The following is a 19989-nucleotide window of genomic DNA, read 5'->3' on the forward strand; positions in this document are numbered from 1 at the left end:
CATTAAAATAAATCGTCGCGCTACTGAACCTAACATTTATTTACCTTGATATTTGTTGATATCCACGTGAGGTACCATGAGAGGGGGTCCCACTTTCGCATTCATATTTGCGAACTATCAATAATTTATTCAAAAATATATATCACATCAGTTTTAATAAAAGTATTTAAACAATCGATAAAAAAAATTAAAAAAAGTCACATTTTGATAAATTGAAAACGTACACTACTTTTTTGGCGCCTATATAATATATTTTACGAAAAGCGATGTTGTTGGAAACAGACAGATTTTCAACCGACCTTCCACCTCAACAAATGAAAACCAACTGACTCACGTTTGTGGCAATTGCAGGAATAGCTTGGTGCGATGTTGCCGTTACACATGAATTGAATATTCATTAAATTGTTTCTGGTAGGTTAGAGTATAGTCCAGGGAAAATACTTTCATTTATGCCCAATCTATTTAAAATATTTATTAACCACATAACTTTAGTAGGAACTTTTAATTGTCGAATAAATGTTTATCGTTTCTTCATTCTAATTGGTTTAAATCCGAACTAACTAATAAGTATTTGTCACTGTTGGTAACACTATGAAAGATGCCTATATAGCAATCTTCCATGTATTGAATAAGGAAAGAAATAAGCGAAAAAACGTTTTTCTATTGACGTTTGTGATAACGATCTGTGCATAATTATATTTGCACGTGTTTTGTTAAGGTTAATGTTGATGTAGTCGCTAGTTAGAGAAAGATATGTTAGTCTGAAAATTATAGTTTATATTGAAAATAATTGATAGGAAAGAAAACGGTCAAAAAATTTCACCATCGGACAAAAAATAAACAATAAATTATTCATCAAACAAATCTTCTAAATCTTGAAAAGCATCCATATTAAATATTTAATTATTTGTATGACGAATATTTCCAAAAATGAACTAATCAAATATAGGTGTAATAAACAAACAAACCACTTTTGATGTATATTAAAGGTTAAGTTTCTACTAAACTTGATTGAAACTTGTGAGTGCCTAATAATTTATTTGGCATTTATGGTCAAATAATTTTATCTCAATAAAAACTTAATACACTAACTTTATGGGTGGTAAAAAATCATGTAATGTGTCAACTGTCAGTATATCTCATGTCAAAAGTTACAACATCAAATCGTGTTCTGTGTAAACTGTTACCATGTCTTATGTCATCTGTCATCATATTATATGTGAATTATCTCAATTACGATTATTTATAATGATTATTGTTGATTCATTGACAAAATCGAATAGTTTTTATGATAAATTTCAATCCTGCACAACTTGTATTCGATTTGGTTCGATTCATATGCGTTTAAGTAATCAAATTTAATCCGAAGTGACTTGTTTTTAGTATTTCAATACAAATCTTTACTATAGCAATTAATCTAGGTTCCTATCGATTGAAAACAACCATTCAAAGTTTCCATACACAATTTTGGTAACAGAAAAATCACAATTAGTTATATCTGGCACATACGTTGATTATAATATGACAATCAGTCACAATATGTTAAAATATACCACATAATCGTGGTGGAAGATTTACAAATCTTCTGTCATTTATGGGACTTATTTTGTGGGTTTATTAACTAGATTTTTGGTTAGTTTGGACGTCGTATTCATAAACCCACGTCTTGTTACTAGACTCGTAGTTTGTAGAGTCGTTAATTTATTTTGCAAAAAATTCAGATCTGTTTTAAGTCAGTGTATGTTGTTTGAACGCGTTTTTTTTTAAAGATCCAGTAATTTTTTCTCAATAAAAACTTAATACACTAACTTTATTGGTGGTAAAAAATCGTGTACTGTGTCAACTGTCATTACATCTCATGTCAAAAATTACAACATCAAATCGTGTTCTGTGTCAACTGTTACCATGTCTTATGTCATCTGTCATCATATTATGTGTGAATTATCTCAATTACGATTATTGTTGATTCATTGACAAAATCGAATAGTTTTTATGATAAATTTCAATCCTGCACAACTTGTATTCGATTTGGTTCGATTCATATGCGTTTAAGTCAGTGTATTTTGTTTAAACGCGTTTTTTTAAAGACCCAGTAATTTTTTAGTGAGATTCTCATCAAAAATCAATTTAGGAAACCCATTGCGTTATCAGAAAAACGTAATAAACGTAATTTTTTTATGGCATTTTATTTGGCAAAAAGTATCAGCCTTGTGAAAGTGCCTTAGTCGAAGTGGCGACCAGCTCTTAGATTACAAAACACAGAAATAAGATTTATAAGAAAAATGAAGAATAAATTGAGAAAATAACAAATTATAGTATAAAAGAAAATCAATTCAATACAAAATTAAAAAAAAAGTAGTGGAAGTGAAAAAATAACAAAGGATTGTGCCGCCTAAGCCAAACTTACAATTCTCTTGGAATTTACTGGAAAATGAACCTTATAAACGACTTTGTTTTGTATCCGAAGTTGAGGAAAAAATTGAGTAGATAATAAAAAATCTTAAAATTAAAACCTACGCGACTAGAAGCATAAAGTGTCTCATTTTTGATAAATGTGGTTTCGCGTGGGCCGCTTTCTGAGGGTAGTAAATCGACAAACGTCTAAGAATATAAATAATTATTTATAGGATTAGTTGATGCAGATACATAACACGCCGCTCTCACTATTGAAACCCGCCCACACTGATACGTTTGGCGCCTACTGTTTCGTATTGCGACGTTGCCACGTTATAATGAATATACGAATATTAACAGATTTATTAAAAACATCCATTCAAATCCCACGTGTCGAAACTTCAATCATTATGATTCCCAATTAATTTATGGCAGATTCAGAAGTCACATCTAGTAAATAAGGCAAACAGGAGGACTTCTTTTTAATGGAGACGAAAGTTTTAGCTCGTTTTTTAGTTGACACAACTTTTTGAGTTGTTACTTTAATAATATTGACGTTTTTTTAATTTTTTTAAACTGTAATTTGTTGATTTCGACTACTACGTCTTAATAAATATTTGAAGGGAAACTAAGAAGCCGATCGGCATGTCACAAATTAATCATCTTTAGAATATCCTTTTACCCATTTCATCTCAACAACTTCATAGCGGTCAGCGGTATTTACATAATAAACGGCAGCTTTTTAGGAAACTTGTTAGTTAAACAAACAGGACAAGATAAAAGACCCTTTGTTCTTTATCTTTACGTACGTCCTTCTGGTGGTTATTGAAAAAAAAACGGCTTTTCAACGATACTGAAACTCTTAGTACGTGTTTTTCGAACCTAATAACTTTTTTATAAATTCGAATGAGTTTATTTTAGAATTTAGAAGAAATCGATTTGTTTCAATATTTAATTTTGAGCTTAATCGTGGAGTTGTATACATTTTTCTCTTTTAGAGAAATACAAGTAGATTTCTACTCTTAAATTTCTGAAACGATAGTTTTCATTAACAGTGCTGTGTCTAAAGACGGCACACAGTATGAAATCAAGGAAAAGACACAGTTAATGAGAGAACGGAAATAATTATTTGTATGCCAAGGACTTGAAGTGCTACTTTGTACAAAGTAATATTTCAGCGGCGACGAACGTGAAACTGTCAACTGTCAACATTGAAGTGGATAGAGTCACTCTAGAGCGCCCCGAGAGTGTTTTGCAGTACGAACTGTCACTTTCACTACATGGAACACTCGAAACGCAACTTTCAGTATGTAAATGAATACAGAACGAACAACTATCAGATGGCGTCATCTAAAAATTATTTTATTAGTGGTGATTCGATACTTGAAGATCGTTCGGCCTCAGATCGTCCATCTGCGTCGGATATTGAGGTTACAAGGGAAGGGAAGAAAACCTACTAAAGCTCTTCGATATACCATACATCGCCATTTAAAATCATTAGATAAGGTCTATAAAATTTGTCGAATAGTGCCAAGATTCAAGCGAAATGTCGAAATTGACACATGACAACCTAAACATGGAAAATCAGTGGTTAGATATAGGACAATTACCAGAACCCATCGCAGTCGATTCGAGTGGAAACTCTTGTTACGTCTGGTGGAGCCTCATTTCCAAAACTTTGCGAAAAATTCACAATTAATAGATCGAATCTCGGTAAATGTACAAAAATTTTGGAACATTATAAAATAACTTCAATACTGCGAAGGAATTGGCTAAAAAACTCGGAAATTCGACGTGTTAAGTGTCAGGCTGATAAAAATACCCATCCAGACAAAATTAGATGTTGAATTTTGGACACTACGTTAGTTTGATCCAATGAAAGATTCAAATAATTTAATGAGTTTCGCTCAAAGAGCTGGTGGTGCTGAAACTGGCACCAGGTGGAGTTACGAAGGTTCAATGTACTTAAAAATCATTCCGGATGGTCGAGCTAACAAGTCCGAGTTATATAGTGGACAGCTAATGCGATTGAATGACATTTTATTTGATAAATATCAAGTTTACGTTCACTTCCAACAAGAATTTATTAAATTGCTTAAGTTACGCGGAATACAATCGAAAAACTTGGTGGTATTCAACTCCAATAACAACCACTTATTCGTCCGGATCTTGCTCTATCAGATTACTATTTAATCGCGAAATTCTCGCGTGAAAAAAAATGCACTCGGACTGCATTTAAGCCCAAAGAATGGTTTCACCAAGGTCTCAAAGAGCTTTATGATTTTTTTTATGAGACACCCTATATATAAGCAATTCTCGTCGAAATACCTGACTCCGGGCAATAACATGAGTCATTAGATGTTACAACTTCATTGGAGGGTTGAAATAGAGGGTTGTACATCAAATATGCATTATAAAAGGGTCTAGTAATGATCAATAACTTTGTGGTGGTAGTTTCGTCAAAATAAATTAAGAAAATTATCTTAAAAAATCATTGATTTAAAATATGAAAATAATAAAAATATGAGACTGGCGAAAACATTTTATTATTAACGATCATCACGCAAATTGTTTGATAAATAAAAACACAGTCCAAACAATGGACTTCATCCAAGAAGTGTGCTCCAATAAAAGTTCTTTACTGTAAAGTAACTTTTTTTAAATTGAAACGGCAAATTCAGCTCCAAAAAGTAGGTCTCTGTTACAATCAACGCAATCAAAAACATTTCAATCCAAACTTCAAACGTTTCACATTTTACCACACAGGGATATCCGTATATCAGTCAAAATCTAACCTATATAATAATTACTTACCGCTTTGTCCTTATAAATCAAACTTTCTTTTTCACATGAAACAAATTGGCACGGATATTCGTAGAAAGAAGATATCAATTAATACGAAGACGTAATAAAAAATAAGAATAAAATGAACATAAAACATAAAGACCAAGATATAAATGGTCCCAGTATCTGCGCAACGCAACGCTTGCGCATAAATATTAACGCTGCTAAAAAATAACCGGGAGGAAACTAAATCATTTTTATATCAACTTATATATCGATAAGTCGTTTATTTTGTTATGGAATTTTTTCAACGTTGTCACAAGATGGCGATAATAGGAAAAAAAGTAGATTCATATAAATAAAAAAGAAGAGGAGAATATACCAATTGACAGTTTTACGCGAGATGGTGTTAAGACGAAGTATTAAAAACGCTCCCTATGACCAAAGGTTCCAAATGATAGTTTTATACGAGGGGAATACGAAGATTCGGTAACTATTAGTTACATTTCAATATTTCTTTAAATTTGAGAAAACTTACAATTTATTTCCGTATAATTGGTAGATAGTCTTAGATGGAGAAATCCAAATTTAAATCACGAATATTTATACAACAGACAAAACATTTATACGAAACTTCGGTGGGGTGAATTTACACACACTGTTTCTTACTTACTCACCTAATTTATTTATACGCTTACACTAATTATACTAGACTATTTACTAATCAATAAACTATACACTAAGACTTATTACTGAACGCTTATGTAATTCTTAACATATTAATTTATTAAAACACACGTTTACTTGTCTATTTCGATGTGTTCGAGGTATCATCAGATTATTTACCGACTTCCTTGCTAATTTCTCGATAATTCGGTTCTAGAATGTAGGCAAACAAAAAGCCCTGACTCTCAATAAATATAAACGCTACCGTTGATAAAAATATGTGAATATAATTTCTGGGAATTTTCGCTTTCGCCAAAATTTGAGTTCATTTAAAAATCGAACAGGACCGGTTTCACGGTCCATGTCGTAGACGAGATCGTAACTTCTAGCTTCATTATAGTTTTTTAATTTACATAATTATATTTTTTATTATGTTGTATTCCTACTAAAAATCTGAAATGCTGTGCGATAAAATAGAATTTGTTAAAGTTTCGATGATTCGTCCTAGAAAAAGTTTTCTGTTAACCATAGACAAATTAAAAATATAGTGCACAACTTGATATCGAGAATTTGTTAAAGTCAAACTTTCATTAAAACTTTACTTCATCTTCAAAATTGTTTTCGTATTTTTAGATTTTTATAATGGAAACCAGAAATATTTAAGAAATCGTTATTAGTTACGAATTTCCACGTAAAATTGGCTCAATTTCAATGAACTTTACCAATAACTTTGCCAACAGTGCTTGGGCATGCGTCTTTGCACCAATTTTTTGAGGTTAAGTTTAATTGGGTCGACTTTCGATTTAATATGGATTTCTTCTCCAGTGTGTAAACCACTTTATAATAAATCAGATGAAGAGTTTAAATCTGTGTTTCAAAAAGAAAATTGTTCAATTCAACCTAGTGCGCATGTTTCATGCACGGTACGAAATGCAAAATCTTAGACCAAGTATTTGTGCTGTGTTTCCACTTTTCCCGTGAATTGCTCTAGAAGTGTACTCTTAACGAACTTTCTGTATTTATTCTTTCGAAAAGTTTGTTAGAGTATGTACGACAGAGCTGCATTGCTGGCGCTCTACTAGAGAGAGATGTATATCAAATATAGTAAACTAGAGAAAGATGAATACAACTTCACTGTATTGCACCTTCACTTTTCAGTTCTCTAGCTTTTTTTCTCCATGTTATTAAAATATAAATTTGATTTGGACAAAATCTTCAAAGTAATTTGTTAATATTTATTTATTAATAGTCTCCAACGATAGCGCAACAATTTATATGTAAACAAAATAATCGCCATGAATGAAACGGAGTTTGCAACACGTGATAGATTTGCAGCTTTTTGATTAGCTACGTAAACCAATCCGTGGGATGGAATCGATAATTATTTTGTGGGCGATACTGTCAGATTATGCGATCGATTATAGGTTAAGCACTTTAAAAAATGTCAAAATAAAATAGTGTTTTTGCTATTATATTTTTAATAAACAATGAATTCAAGAACAAAATGTAAAATAAACTCAGATGGTAGTGTTTGTTTATCAACTATTTTAAACTCATTTAACTCATCAATCAAAGAAGAACATGCTTGGGCCCTGTGTTATCAAATCGCCAAATACTTTGAAGAATGTCTTCAGGCACATAAACAAAATTCATATATTATTACTGAGGTACAACATGTTTACTTAAAAACCGATGGAACGGTACATGAAAATACAGGAATAGTGAGTGATACCTCTAGGAGATTACCACAAAATGAAATAGATATTATTAAGGGAATAGGGGTAGTTATTTATGCGGCACTAGATTCAGAAATTCAAAATGGTGAAGAGAAAGTAATAAGTTACGATCTTGAGCAGCTTATTAGTGATTTAATAGCAGATGACTGGAATAACACTGACCATAACCATCATGAAACTGATGATGAAGGTATAGAAAGAGATTCAGATGAGGATCCAAATACATCAAGACTTGTAGATCATATAACTTTGAAAGAAGTGATTAGAAGGTGTGAAAGTCATCTAGGATATTTAACTAAAGCTCAGGCAGAGGCACATTATAAAGCAGTAGTTAGGGCTCTCGTAGCCGAAGCTATTGAACTATCGACATTTTTAGAAAAAGTGGCTCAAGGCAGCATAAGTTTACCATCTAGTAGTACCAGTGATCAATTGGAGTTTTCAGATTGGGCTAAATTTTGGGTGCAAGTTATGAATGAACTCAGGACGGGAGTTAAACTCAAAAAAGTAAATTTCACAAAAGCTCCTATAGAATATGAATTAACCCCTTACGAAGTTTTAATGAAGGATATACGAAGTTGTAAATATAATTTAAGAAAAATTATGATCAATGGAGATGTACCTTGTAGAGTAACCAAAGATGCTCATGCTATTATTTTAGAATTCATTAGATCGAGACCACCCTTAAAAAAGGTGTCAGACAGAAAAATTGTACCTCAACCAAGAGTTTTAACTCCTCGTGAACAACTTTTGAACTCAATCAGGAAGGGGAGGAAACTCAGACCTGTGCCAACACCACGGTAAAAAATTCAATTTAGTTTAATTATCACTGAATGTTCTTATAATGTAAACTATTCAAAATTAGGTGGTAATTAGTCATTAGAAAATTCTGTTTTAGTACTTCCAAATTTAAACTTGATGTATCAAATGCTTCTACTTCAGCAGAAGTAATGACACCTCCAAAACCAGCTGTTAGGAAATTGATAAAAGTTGATTTTTCACAATTTGAAGATGATAACGATGATGATATAGCAGATACTCCAGATTCTGCAACTGAACCAGGTTTGTGGTCAAGTGAATATCCAGAAATTTCAGACACTTCTCTAGTAGATGTTTATGATTTGGCTACACAAACATATGCCAGAAATCCACCTCGACGTAACACTCTAGAAGTCGTTGATACCAACAATGGGTGTTATTCTGTACCACAATCTCGACCATGCTCAAGACAATCATGCAATAGTTCTGAAACTGAATCAGTTCAGCTAGAACCAGAGGTAAGATATTATTATAGTGTATATTTTCTACTCACTTCTTGTTTTTGTTATATTATGAGTTTGTATCAATACTAAAGATTTTATTACTGCAGATAAACCATTTGAAGTGCTTGGTGTAAAAGTGCCCAAGCCATAAGGCAAAAGTTTTTTTAGGCCCACTATTTTTTTTATGGCTTCATACAGTTGGCCACCATTAAGTTTTCTATTGTACCTTCTCTGTTTGTTTTGTGTTTTAATTGTTGAAAATAGATAAGTATTTTGCTTATTGTATGTTTCTAAGTCTCAAAGAGTCTTCTGTACCTTGTAATAACTCCTAGCATTTCTTTACATTACCAATGTTCTCACATGATTCAAATCCCAAAATTCTACGAGCTTTTGCTTTGTTTAATCATCTAATTTCAAGGTTTCTTTCTCCATCTGCTGGATGGGGCATGTTTGGGAGATATAATGAGTCCTCTCATAATATTGTTTATAGATTCTCCATTTTCTGTTATCTCATCATTTTGGATAATTTGACCTTATTGGATCTTCTGAAGAGAACCACAATGAAGGCAAAATGAAACAAACCTCTAAAAAAGATGGTGGATGCGGTTAGTTTTAAAAAAAAACTCCCTCAAACAGTTTAACCGCGAATAAAAACCTAAGTTCTAATAATTTTAACAAAAGGGTTTCTGGCCACTTAAATTTATGTTTTTTTGTTTCGGCAAAAATGAACAGCTTTCATTTCTAGTATCACTGTATCCTCAAAGATTCATCCAAATCGAAATTGTTATTTGAAGATATAAATTATTTACAGTGGGTAATCTAAATTGGTGGATAATCGAAATTGCATTGTATTCTTTTTAGGTAGCTAGACAAATACAAGATGAACTTACCTGTTCTCAAACTTGGCAAGATACCATATCTTTAGATGATAGACTCTCTTTAACATTAGCTGAAATTGTCCATATTCGTACTGTACTTACGAAGGCTGAATTAGATGCTCTACCAGTAGAAGGCAAGGTATGTAAATCGACTGATTACAATTAATTATTATTTTTGTTTCCATCAACAATTTGTTTCTATTTGGATCTTAATTTCTATTAAAATTATTCAAATTTTGTCTAATTTATTATTATTTTAGGTAAGACACGATGTAGAAGCACGAAAAGTATGTTTTCTGTGTTTAAAAACGCGTTTCGGTATATTCGGTCCTTGGGGTCAAAGATGCACTCTTTGTAAACGCACAGTATGCACCAAATGTAGCTGTAAAATGAATATTCCAATGGAACATTTCTCCAGCGTTCCTGTCGTACTATTGAGTCCAAGTATAATGTGTTCACCGGAAGATGATAATCAGTCAATTGCCAAATCTTTAGTGAACAAACTATCGGATACTAGTCCTAGTTCGAGAGATGTCAGTCCTGCTGGAAGTAGACCTGGATCTAGTATGGAAACTACAGAATCGGGTGGTCTTGGGAAATTTCGGACGAGGGCTGCAGTTGTTGGAAGAATTAATCGAGCTTCCGAAAGGTGAGTAAACTGACAAAAGCTATGTTCATGTGATTTTTACAATTATTATAAAATGTACTGAGTAATTTGAAGATTAGGACACAAGTTCATATATTTATTTTTCACAGCATCTTATCTGAAATTTATTTTTAAAAAGAACAACAATACAATGGAAAAGTACTAACATAACATTTGGAAAACAAGAAAAAAAATATCATAAAGAGTTTAAACATGAAGAAAATTTGTGTGATACAAAGAATAGGACCTAAAAAAACTATGACATTCCTTACTTCTAATTTACTAAATAATTATTAAAACGATTTGGATATATGAGCTATGGGGATGTGCCAGTAAATCAAATACAATTATTATCAAAGAAAGACAATAAAAATTGAAAACAAACGCCCCTTGGTATAATTCACTCGTTACGAAGACTTAAAAATCATCTACATATCAGAAGTAATCGCAGATCAAAGTAAAAAATACTACAACAGACTAGAACTGCACTTTAATATCCTACTCCATCCACTGTTAGAACTCCAACCAGTTCTAACGGTGACCGCTGACCTGAAAGACGGTTAGGTTAAAGCCTTGTAACCATTTTGGAATATATTTCATTTTACAAATTAGAATTCTAGCAGATAGATAGATTTAATTAGGGGTTATATTACCCTACAACTATAGTTTCTTTATGTCCCCCATTTATATCTACAGCTTGCCTTTCAATTCCAGAATTCGAATCAACTCTACAATAGAATTCAAAAAAATTATGAAACCATTTTTGTAATAATAAAATGTAAAGTTTATGACCGTCAACAAGCTGGAAACTAACGAAGAATCATACAACCAAAACTGTTTTTACTATATTGAGTGCTCTGGCAATGGTGGATGCTTCTAAAATTATATGAACCTGAGTTTCGTGATCCTCTCCACAGTTTTTGCTAGATTTAATCTCATTAGGTGTTTTCTGATGCTACTGTGCTCCGTAAGGGAACCGGTAAAAGTTTTTGCTTGTATCCAAATACATTTAAGATTTGGTAGAAGTAAGTTTTGGAGCGATTTAGTCCTGAAAGGCACCTCCAGATTTCTGGAAACTCATTCTTATAGGATGAAAATAAGCTAAAACTGAACGATTTGTATTTATAAATTTGTAAAGAGCTTTATATAACAAATAATTTTAGTGAACGAAAATATTTCAAACAATGTCAACATGTTTTTATATGTTCAACAGGTTTAAACATTCTCAGATGATGGTATGCCAGGATTGCAAAACGATGGTGCTTCAAATAATAAAATCTGCAAGAGCGAATAGATCGGCAATTAGAAATAAGACCATTCAGAGTTTAACCCTTAACCTATCACCCGTATTTTAGAAAAAATTTTCAAAATTATTCGACCTTTGTAGATATGTAAAAAAATGGTAAAAATTCAAAATAAAAAGAATCATCAAATAGAGCTTTAATTAGTGTTTAATGTACAGTAAAGATGTCCTACATGTTTAATATCAAGTTTTATTATTTTTTTGTTTCAAAAAGAATCGTATATTATACAAATTTTTATTCATTATTGTTATAAATATACGAATCCCACATTAATTGTTTTTAAATACATCCAATTTGTAATTGAACCATTAATATGCATATTTTCATATTTATAATGATCAAACTTTTTATTCTCTCCAGAATTTATGAGAAGGTTTGCATTGTGTCCCAAAAATAATCTTCAGCGCCTTTTTTTAGATCTGCTAACAGATATAAATAGTATAATAAGATTGCTTTATTCACTTCTCTTATTAAAATTTAGCTTATCGTCAATGTCTGCAATATAATTAAATATAAACTTTTTTGAATCTCAATGAGGTTTGTAAACCAATCAAAATGTACAACATTTTATTAGATTATCATTATAAATAGGGTAAAAGTGTATGTGTATAATTAGTAAAGTAGAAATGGCTTGAATAATTTCTTTTTTGCTTTTGCTTCTCCAATTTTCAGTTTTATTCTTCCTTTCTTCATCTTAAGTATGTAAAATTGTTAACAATACAATCGTAGAAGGGCCATGACTTGATCTATTTACTTCCTCTACTTCTTCTTTGCTTTTGATTCTCCAATTTGAAATTTTTAGCTCTTTTATATCCTTCACCAACTGTTACCTGCTTTAAACTAACAAATTGTAACTTTTTTGGATATTATATGTCAGTAAATTTCCAAAATATGTAATATCTAGAAGGAATGGTATAATCAACTTGATAAAATTTGTAGGTTATCTAATAATCAGTCAAAAAATTGTTTACAGAGTGACCAAAAAACTGTAATTAGAATAAAATCTCTCACTTCGATTAATGGAAATATTTAATGTTTTAAACGTTAGGTTAAGGAAGTGTTATCGATATGTCAGATCCACCATATAAAATTCACTCTGTATATGTGGACAAAATGGCAGTATCGTTAATATAATACATAATTTTTACCAATTTTGAATCAAGGCATCTAAAGGTCGAGTTTGAAACCTCATAATCGTGATATTTTAATGTTATTAATAAATAGTACGAAGAAATTATATTCACACCAAAGATTAGATAGAAAACTTTTTGCACACTTACTAAATCTGGTCATTTCTTTTATAATAACGGTGATTATTGACAAACTTTCAATGATTTTAACTTAATTGTTTAAATTTTAAGTAATAAGTTTCCTATCATGTGTAAATTAAATTATATATATTTTGGATGCTACAAAAGAAAGAACATCAAACGCAGAAAAATTATTTAATGCGATAGAAACATCTTTTCTAAGGACTTTTACTGCGGTAGATCGATTGGTAAATGCGATCAGCGCGTTATTTCATGCAAGACAAATGATATTAGACAAATAAACTTGTCAAAATACTAGTTTATGTCCAATATTTCATTTAAACGAACTATTTGGAGGGATTCTTTTAAAAAAGTTTCAAGCGACGTTTCGTCACCGGTGCATTGCAAACATAACCTCAATTTTTTTATATTGAGATTAATCTACGCGATTAAAACCAACAGTGCGGTCTGGTGTATAAAAATATTAGATCAAAAGGTTGTATTGGAACAAAACTATTATAAATGTGATTAGATGTTATGTATATATGTCTGAATGTACTTTGAATTTAACTTTTCTCATTAAACTCCATTTTACTAAGATTTTTTTGCAATCTACAGATTGATCAACGACAATTTATTTTTGTTATACTATTTAATCATCTTAATCTTCTGTAATTTCTGGAACCGTTGTTGATATTTATACTGAACACACTATTTATACTACTACTACTACACCAACACTCTCAATTATACTGTTTGATGCGCGTTTCGATAACAAAGTTATCCTCTTCAGAAACTGAAGGTAAACTGTTTACCTCCTTCAGTTTCTGAAGAGGATACAACCTGTGATAATGTGAATAGTTTTAGTACGCTATATGTCGAATGGAAACACCTCTATATTTTCATTATCAAAGCAATTTAGTTTTGAAAAAGCTAATTAATTATATAAATCATAATGATAGAGTCTGATACTACTACCCGAAGGATGATAAACAGATAACTAATGCACAATCGCCTTTAGCACTGTCCTGTTGAAGCTCACAAATTTTCACATCATATTTCAATAAAATTTCTTTTAAGTAATTTAAGTAATTAAGTAATTAATTCTTTTAAGTAATTAATTTTTTTTATCAAAAGTTACATGGTCTTCTCCTAATATCTTTTGAACCGGTGAACATTTTCAGTTGACAAATATTTAATTAGTGTTAATTTCAAATTTCCACTGATTATTGACTATATACATTAAAAATATTCGCTTTCAATCTGTAGAATCATTTTAAGGTGAATAATACATTTTTTATTCCACATGTTACTTATAAACCAATGTGTTAATAATAATTAAATGTTAAATATTTAAATAAATGATAAAAAACTGTAATAAGTGACAAATTTAAATAATATTGATATAGGTCTCATTAAATATTGTAATTTTTTGAAAATATTGATAAAAAAATGTTTAAAAAGTCTATATGGATAATTATAATCATTTACAATAACCGAAGAGAATTATAAATTTGTTAATATGAGATTTTAAAACTGTGGAGTGTCTCAGGAGAAGATTTGATGGAATTTTTTTCGAATTCACTAAATCTGTTAAAATAAGAACATTGATTGCCCCTCTACATCGATATAATATGAACAAGTTCAATAATTTTTTCATCTTTTATATACTATAATTCACAATTCAAAAACTTTCACTCCATATTTCTATAAAATTTCATAATTTCTTTATGATATCATTGTAACTTTATATTTTTTACAAAAGTTACCAAAGATGACATGGTCCCCTCTTTTTCTAATATTTTTCAAATAGACCTTCACAAAAAAAGTTTTTTTACGATGGAGCTTTTCTCTTCTTTCGGTCTGAATCAGTACAATCATAAACAAAAACCCCAGCCTTGCAGAGGAGCAACTCCTATATCAGGGCCAACTCCAACAAACAAGTTTTATTTATATCTTTTGAACTGTTGAACTTGAAGCTTTATACAAAAGCGCTGTTAACAAATGGTTTTTTTAACATTAGAAATATAAATAGTATACTAAAATTGAAAACATTTTCCATCAAATTAAAAAAAGCTTGAGAATTCTTACAATTAATGTATCGTTAATGTAGGAAATTGATTTTTTCTTGGACAATAAAAAAATAGATTTCATGTGCCTGTAATTGAAATATAGAAAACTATTCATTCAATGCTACTAAATTAGTATTTTTCTTTTTATTCCTTCTCAAAATATAGCAAAATATCATCACATTAATTACTGGTGTGTTTAGACTATGGAAATCAATCTCTAGTATCTAATTGATTAAATAATCAGTTGAAAATTATTCTTAACACTTATAATCATTTAATTTATAATCAAAACTTATTGAAACACACAGTATACATTGTGATTCGAGAAGAAATCATTGTTGTCCAATCCGAAGACCAGTTTTACCAAGTTTGTAACTTTCTTTTCACATTCCACTAATTTGTACTCAATTTTTTTCGGAATTGTTTGTTGATAGTGAGAAAAATATAAAATAAATTCCTAAAAAATTTAGTATAGTGATACTAGAAATAAATGATTAAATATAAATATTGATAAAAATCTATTTTAATTTTATAACCCTGCTTATCTTCATTTTATTCTTAAATCCATGTATTTACGTGTTTTTAGCTGTTAAACAAAATATTATAGAAGAAATGAGAGTAAAGTTTATTTTATTTTGGTAATTGTAATGTAAAAATTTCCTAAAATGTGTAAGAAATTAAAGATTATAACAATCGTTAACTTTTTGTTTTGTTCCTTAATACCCTTATTGCTTTTTATTTTCAAAATATGAGTTTAACCTTGATAAATAACCGTAAATTGTTTCAAATATTTACGGGAGGAATTTACAATAAAGGGAGCGTGGGTAACAGTGAGACTAGTCAGTTAAAAGTTCTATTTGAATGGTTGATAAATCTAGCGCTAAAATGTTATACTATAACCTTCTTCAATGTGTTTACAGCTGCTACAGAACTAAATTAATTTTGATTTTCATTTATATTATGATAAAGGTAGGCAACTGTTTATTTGTACGTCTTGAAGTTTTCTAAAGTTTATAGACTTCTTAATTTTTCCTTTGTAGCTCCTATAACTTGAAACGAGCAAATCTTTTTTCTTTCTCAATTCATTTATTGGTATTTCTATTACAGTACTTATCCGCATCCAAGCATCGCACTGTTTCAAGCACGAAAACATGCAATAAGTGAGAGTTTTAATTAGTTATTCCACACGGTACTCATTTTGTATGCAAAATCGTGCTATCGAAAACACGACCACCCATGGCAAATTCTACTGAACGACTGAGCAATCCGTAAAGTATTGTCGTGTTCGCGCCTGCGTGCCCTTTATCGCGGGACAAAAAAAACAATTTTTGGCGAAGGAGCCGCGAAGAATATACGAATAGTATCCACACTATGCTTCACGATATGGAATTTTTTAGATTCTCTTGTATCCCTCCGCTCACAAATTTGTAATATGAGCCTCTAGATATGGAAACACCGATATATTAGCGTATTTTGACAAAATAGTTCCTAGTTCTGTGGTTGTGCTGTCAATTAAACGCAAATAATTCTATTCTAACCTAAAACTATATATTAATAGCAGCAGTTTATTAGGTTTGCTCTTGGTTGCTGCGGTGGAACTGTATTGTAATGGACCAGTGCAGGCCAGCTCATGAGTGTATAGAATTAATTCGATCGGATACAAAGAACGACATAGTGCAGAGAGCATTTGTTGATTGTTGTATATGAGATTTGATGTGATCAAGTGATTGTGGTATTATGTGGATTTTTTATGCTGTTTCAGAATTTAGATTTCTAGTTTTGTTTTATTTACATATGTATCACTGATTCTTATGTACCATCTAAACGTTTAAAAATTACAAACTGGTCATTATGTTTAAATTTTAAATGGTTGTTGGAACTTCACTTTACACTATGGGTATGTTTAAATGTAGAAAAAATTTTCACTATTCCTCACTTTACCTAAAATTCGAACTTTAATACACATATATTGTACTTAAAAAGTCATAATTTCAAATATCTCCTTCTGTTAATGTCTTCACATTATAGTTAGGACAGTCTCTAGGAAGAACACACATTTGACTTATTTCATCTCTCAAAAATCCCTCATCACATCTATATACTGGAATACATTCTATAGGACAATCCTCATAATCACATTGTTTGGTTTGCTTGTTTTGGCAAGTAGAATCTGGGCAACAAGGAGTACATCCTTCATGTTCATTGAATGGAACATTTTCTGAAAACAAGTGTTTGGTTCATACCATAAAAGGCTCTTTTCTTTTCTCTATATACTATAGATAGGAATCAGTCCAGTCTATAATTACATGCCTTTTTATTGTTTTCGACTTGGTTCCCTTTTTATAATTTTTTCAACTTGGTTATCTCCCACAATAACATATAAAAATGAAAAACTATGTTAATTTAAATTTGTGTAGTTTATAATAATTTATGCTGAAAAAGTATTAGATGAATTGGAAGTAGTTTATAATAGTGCAGTTTTTGAATAAATTGAACCCGGGTGGAATTCAAAATAAATTCCTTAATTAGTTCATTGTAAATAAAATACTTACCATATTGTCCCATAACTTTAACCACAAATAAAAATAATATTAATCTATACATCTTTTAAACGAAAATAAATATTGAAAACAAAATGAAGAATTCAAGGTAGCCTCTGAATTTTAATACACAATGACGTTACTTAACTGACATTTTTCTATACCATGTTATCTTAAACATTTTCTAACTATGTTTAAATGATAAGCTATAATTCCAAAAACATTTATAGTTTGAATAAATTATTGAAGCCTTATGTATTCCAAACATTTTCTAGATAATTCTAATACTTTTGGAATATTTTCAACAGTTTAAGATTAGATCACCTCACTACAGTCTTCCAGTCATTAAGTCACAAAATAGATAGAAATAGAACAAACCTTATCAAATCTAATGAACACAAGACGTCCCATTACCAAAAAAATTGGTAGTTGTATACATTTAAAATGCAATCCCGGCCAAAATTATTTAAAGTTGTACAAATTATGGTTAAACAGGAAACCAAGCAACGTTCATCTCACCGTCCAATAAGTCTGCAATATCCAAACTTCTTGAAAAACTACTCCTACATAAAATAACCGAAGACCTACGTCCACGGGAATGGATCCCCAGCCATCAATTTGGATTCCAACACAAGCATGTCCTCAAACTCACACAGGAAATAAACAAAGAATACTGCTCTGCTATTTTCATGAATATTGGATAGGCTTTTGACAGAGTGTGTCACCAATGATTGCTATGGCGGCTTCCTCCATCTGAATAGTAAGACTTGACTACTTCTATTCTAAAAGATGTTTTGTATTTTCATCCAGATTCAAGCAAGCAACAAGTAGATCCCACATTTTATCTATCTCAAGAAGATTTACAGGACTACCCTAAAGCCTCTTCTGATAATAGACAACAGAAAAGAAAGGCAAGAGAGAGATACACCATTAAAAATGGGCTCTATATATAAGCAAACGTAAAAGTTTAGGGCCAAGACTTATGGAGATACGTGTATTACGATAAATTACATAGAATAAGTAAAATTTTCACTGCACTATACATTTATACATTATTATGTTAATTGTATATTTGTTTATGAAGCAATCGTCACAACAAAAAGGTAGGTTAATGTGAATTACCTTTTCATACTGAATATATAAAGCACCTTGAACGTTGTTCTTGAACATTCAATCCTTTATACTGGATTCATTTGAAATAAATCATAATAAAAATGAAAATCATCATTATTTCTTTTGTTATTATATATTTTACCACTGTATTTGGATCAACACAAGGTAAGTACTTTTCTTTCAATCTTCTTAACTGCATTCTTTTTAATAAATGTAAGACTTATAAATTTTTTTGTTTGGAAATGTATAGAATTTTCTTCTTTGGACGAAGGTTGCGATCATCATGACTATTTGTATTTTATTCACAGCTGCTCTAACCAATTAGTTTGATCTTTAGTTAAACTTTGTTTTGAGGTACATAGAGAGTCTATGGATCACTCAATGTGTTAAAATAATTTTGTCCAAATACACTTTCTAGCTGTTTAAAGTTACCCCAAAGTGTACTGCAGGTTCTAACAAATACAAGTGATGATATTGTCGATTTTTAGTGTATTAAAACCAGGTCAAGGTCGTTGGCATGTGATACGATTAGCACTATAACAAAAACTGCTTCTCAAAAATTTCTGGTGCTAACAAGAAAAAGATATACGATTGGCACTACAGCTCGCCTTGGCATCTTTAAACTGGTCTGTTTTTCAACATCTCTCACATTCATTCTTCATAAATCTTTGTGAATTTGATCTAATACTGAGTCTACTTTTGTATATTCTGGCATTTATGATTCTTTTTGAATGTGGCCTACCTCTGGATGATGTTTTATTGCATATTATTTCATCGATTTCTTTATTATTTCGAATTCTCCAGACTTCGTCGTTCATTCTAATCCCTCTATATTAACGCGATTCATTTCTGAAAAAAAAGTTTAGTACTTACAATTTAAATACGTATAAAGTTTTAAATTTATTTAAAAAATATTTTTTTTCAAATTTCTAATACTCACTTTTTATTATAATGCATATCAGTTTGATGGACTTAGTGGGAAATTTTATGTTCTTGGAAATTGCTTTAGTTTTTTTGTATAACTCGCACTGGTTCAACAATAGAAGAAAATTTTTTTCAAAAACTGCACTTTAACAACCCCTATTGGTGAACCATTGCTAATTACACAAAAAACTCAAAGGCGATTTTAAAGAACATAAAATTTATCTTTTATGTGTAGTTTTCTTCAAGTTTATCAATATTTTCCTTCTTAAGTTAAATATGAAAATTACTGATTTGGATTTTCTTATATACTTTCTGGTCCTTTGAACTTTCCCTAGGTCACTAGTACATATCCACCCCAAAAGAGATGCAATTACAAGTATTGGCGTAGTCATAGTAAATGTATTTATACTTTTTGACTTTGCA

General features: G+C 30.6%; 2 protein-coding genes across 3 annotated transcripts in view; one reads left to right on the forward strand and one right to left on the reverse strand.

The window, feature by feature from the left end:
- Positions 1-328, reverse strand: part of LOC130441003 (uncharacterized) — a 44118-nt gene extending 43790 nt beyond the window's left edge. The window contains exon 1 of the mRNA XM_056774437.1: positions 45-328. Within this exon, the coding sequence (XP_056630415.1) occupies positions 45-105 (61 nt within the window). The 5' untranslated portion in view covers positions 106-328. The remainder of the gene's footprint in view (positions 1-44) is intronic.
- Positions 329-7215: 6887 nt separating this feature from the next.
- Positions 7216-11785, forward strand: LOC130441874 (protein spire). Of its 2 annotated transcripts, none has more exons than XM_056775700.1 (5): positions 7216-8377; positions 8476-8854; positions 9701-9856; positions 9978-10366; positions 11577-11785. In XM_056775700.1, the coding sequence occupies exons 1-5, from the start codon at positions 7332-7334 to the stop codon at positions 11716-11718; spliced, it is 2112 nt and encodes a 703-aa protein (XP_056631678.1). In that variant the 5' UTR covers positions 7216-7331; the 3' UTR covers positions 11719-11785. The 2 variants fall into 2 exon arrangements, with proteins under 2 accessions (XP_056631678.1, XP_056631677.1); XM_056775699.1 differs by having other exon boundaries at positions 7218-8377; positions 8461-8854.
- Positions 11786-19989: the final 8204 nt, after the last annotated feature.

This window comes from Diorhabda sublineata, chromosome 3, assembly GCF_026230105.1.
Source record: "Diorhabda sublineata isolate icDioSubl1.1 chromosome 3, icDioSubl1.1, whole genome shotgun sequence".
Lineage (NCBI taxonomy): Eukaryota > Metazoa > Arthropoda > Insecta > Coleoptera > Chrysomelidae > Diorhabda > Diorhabda sublineata.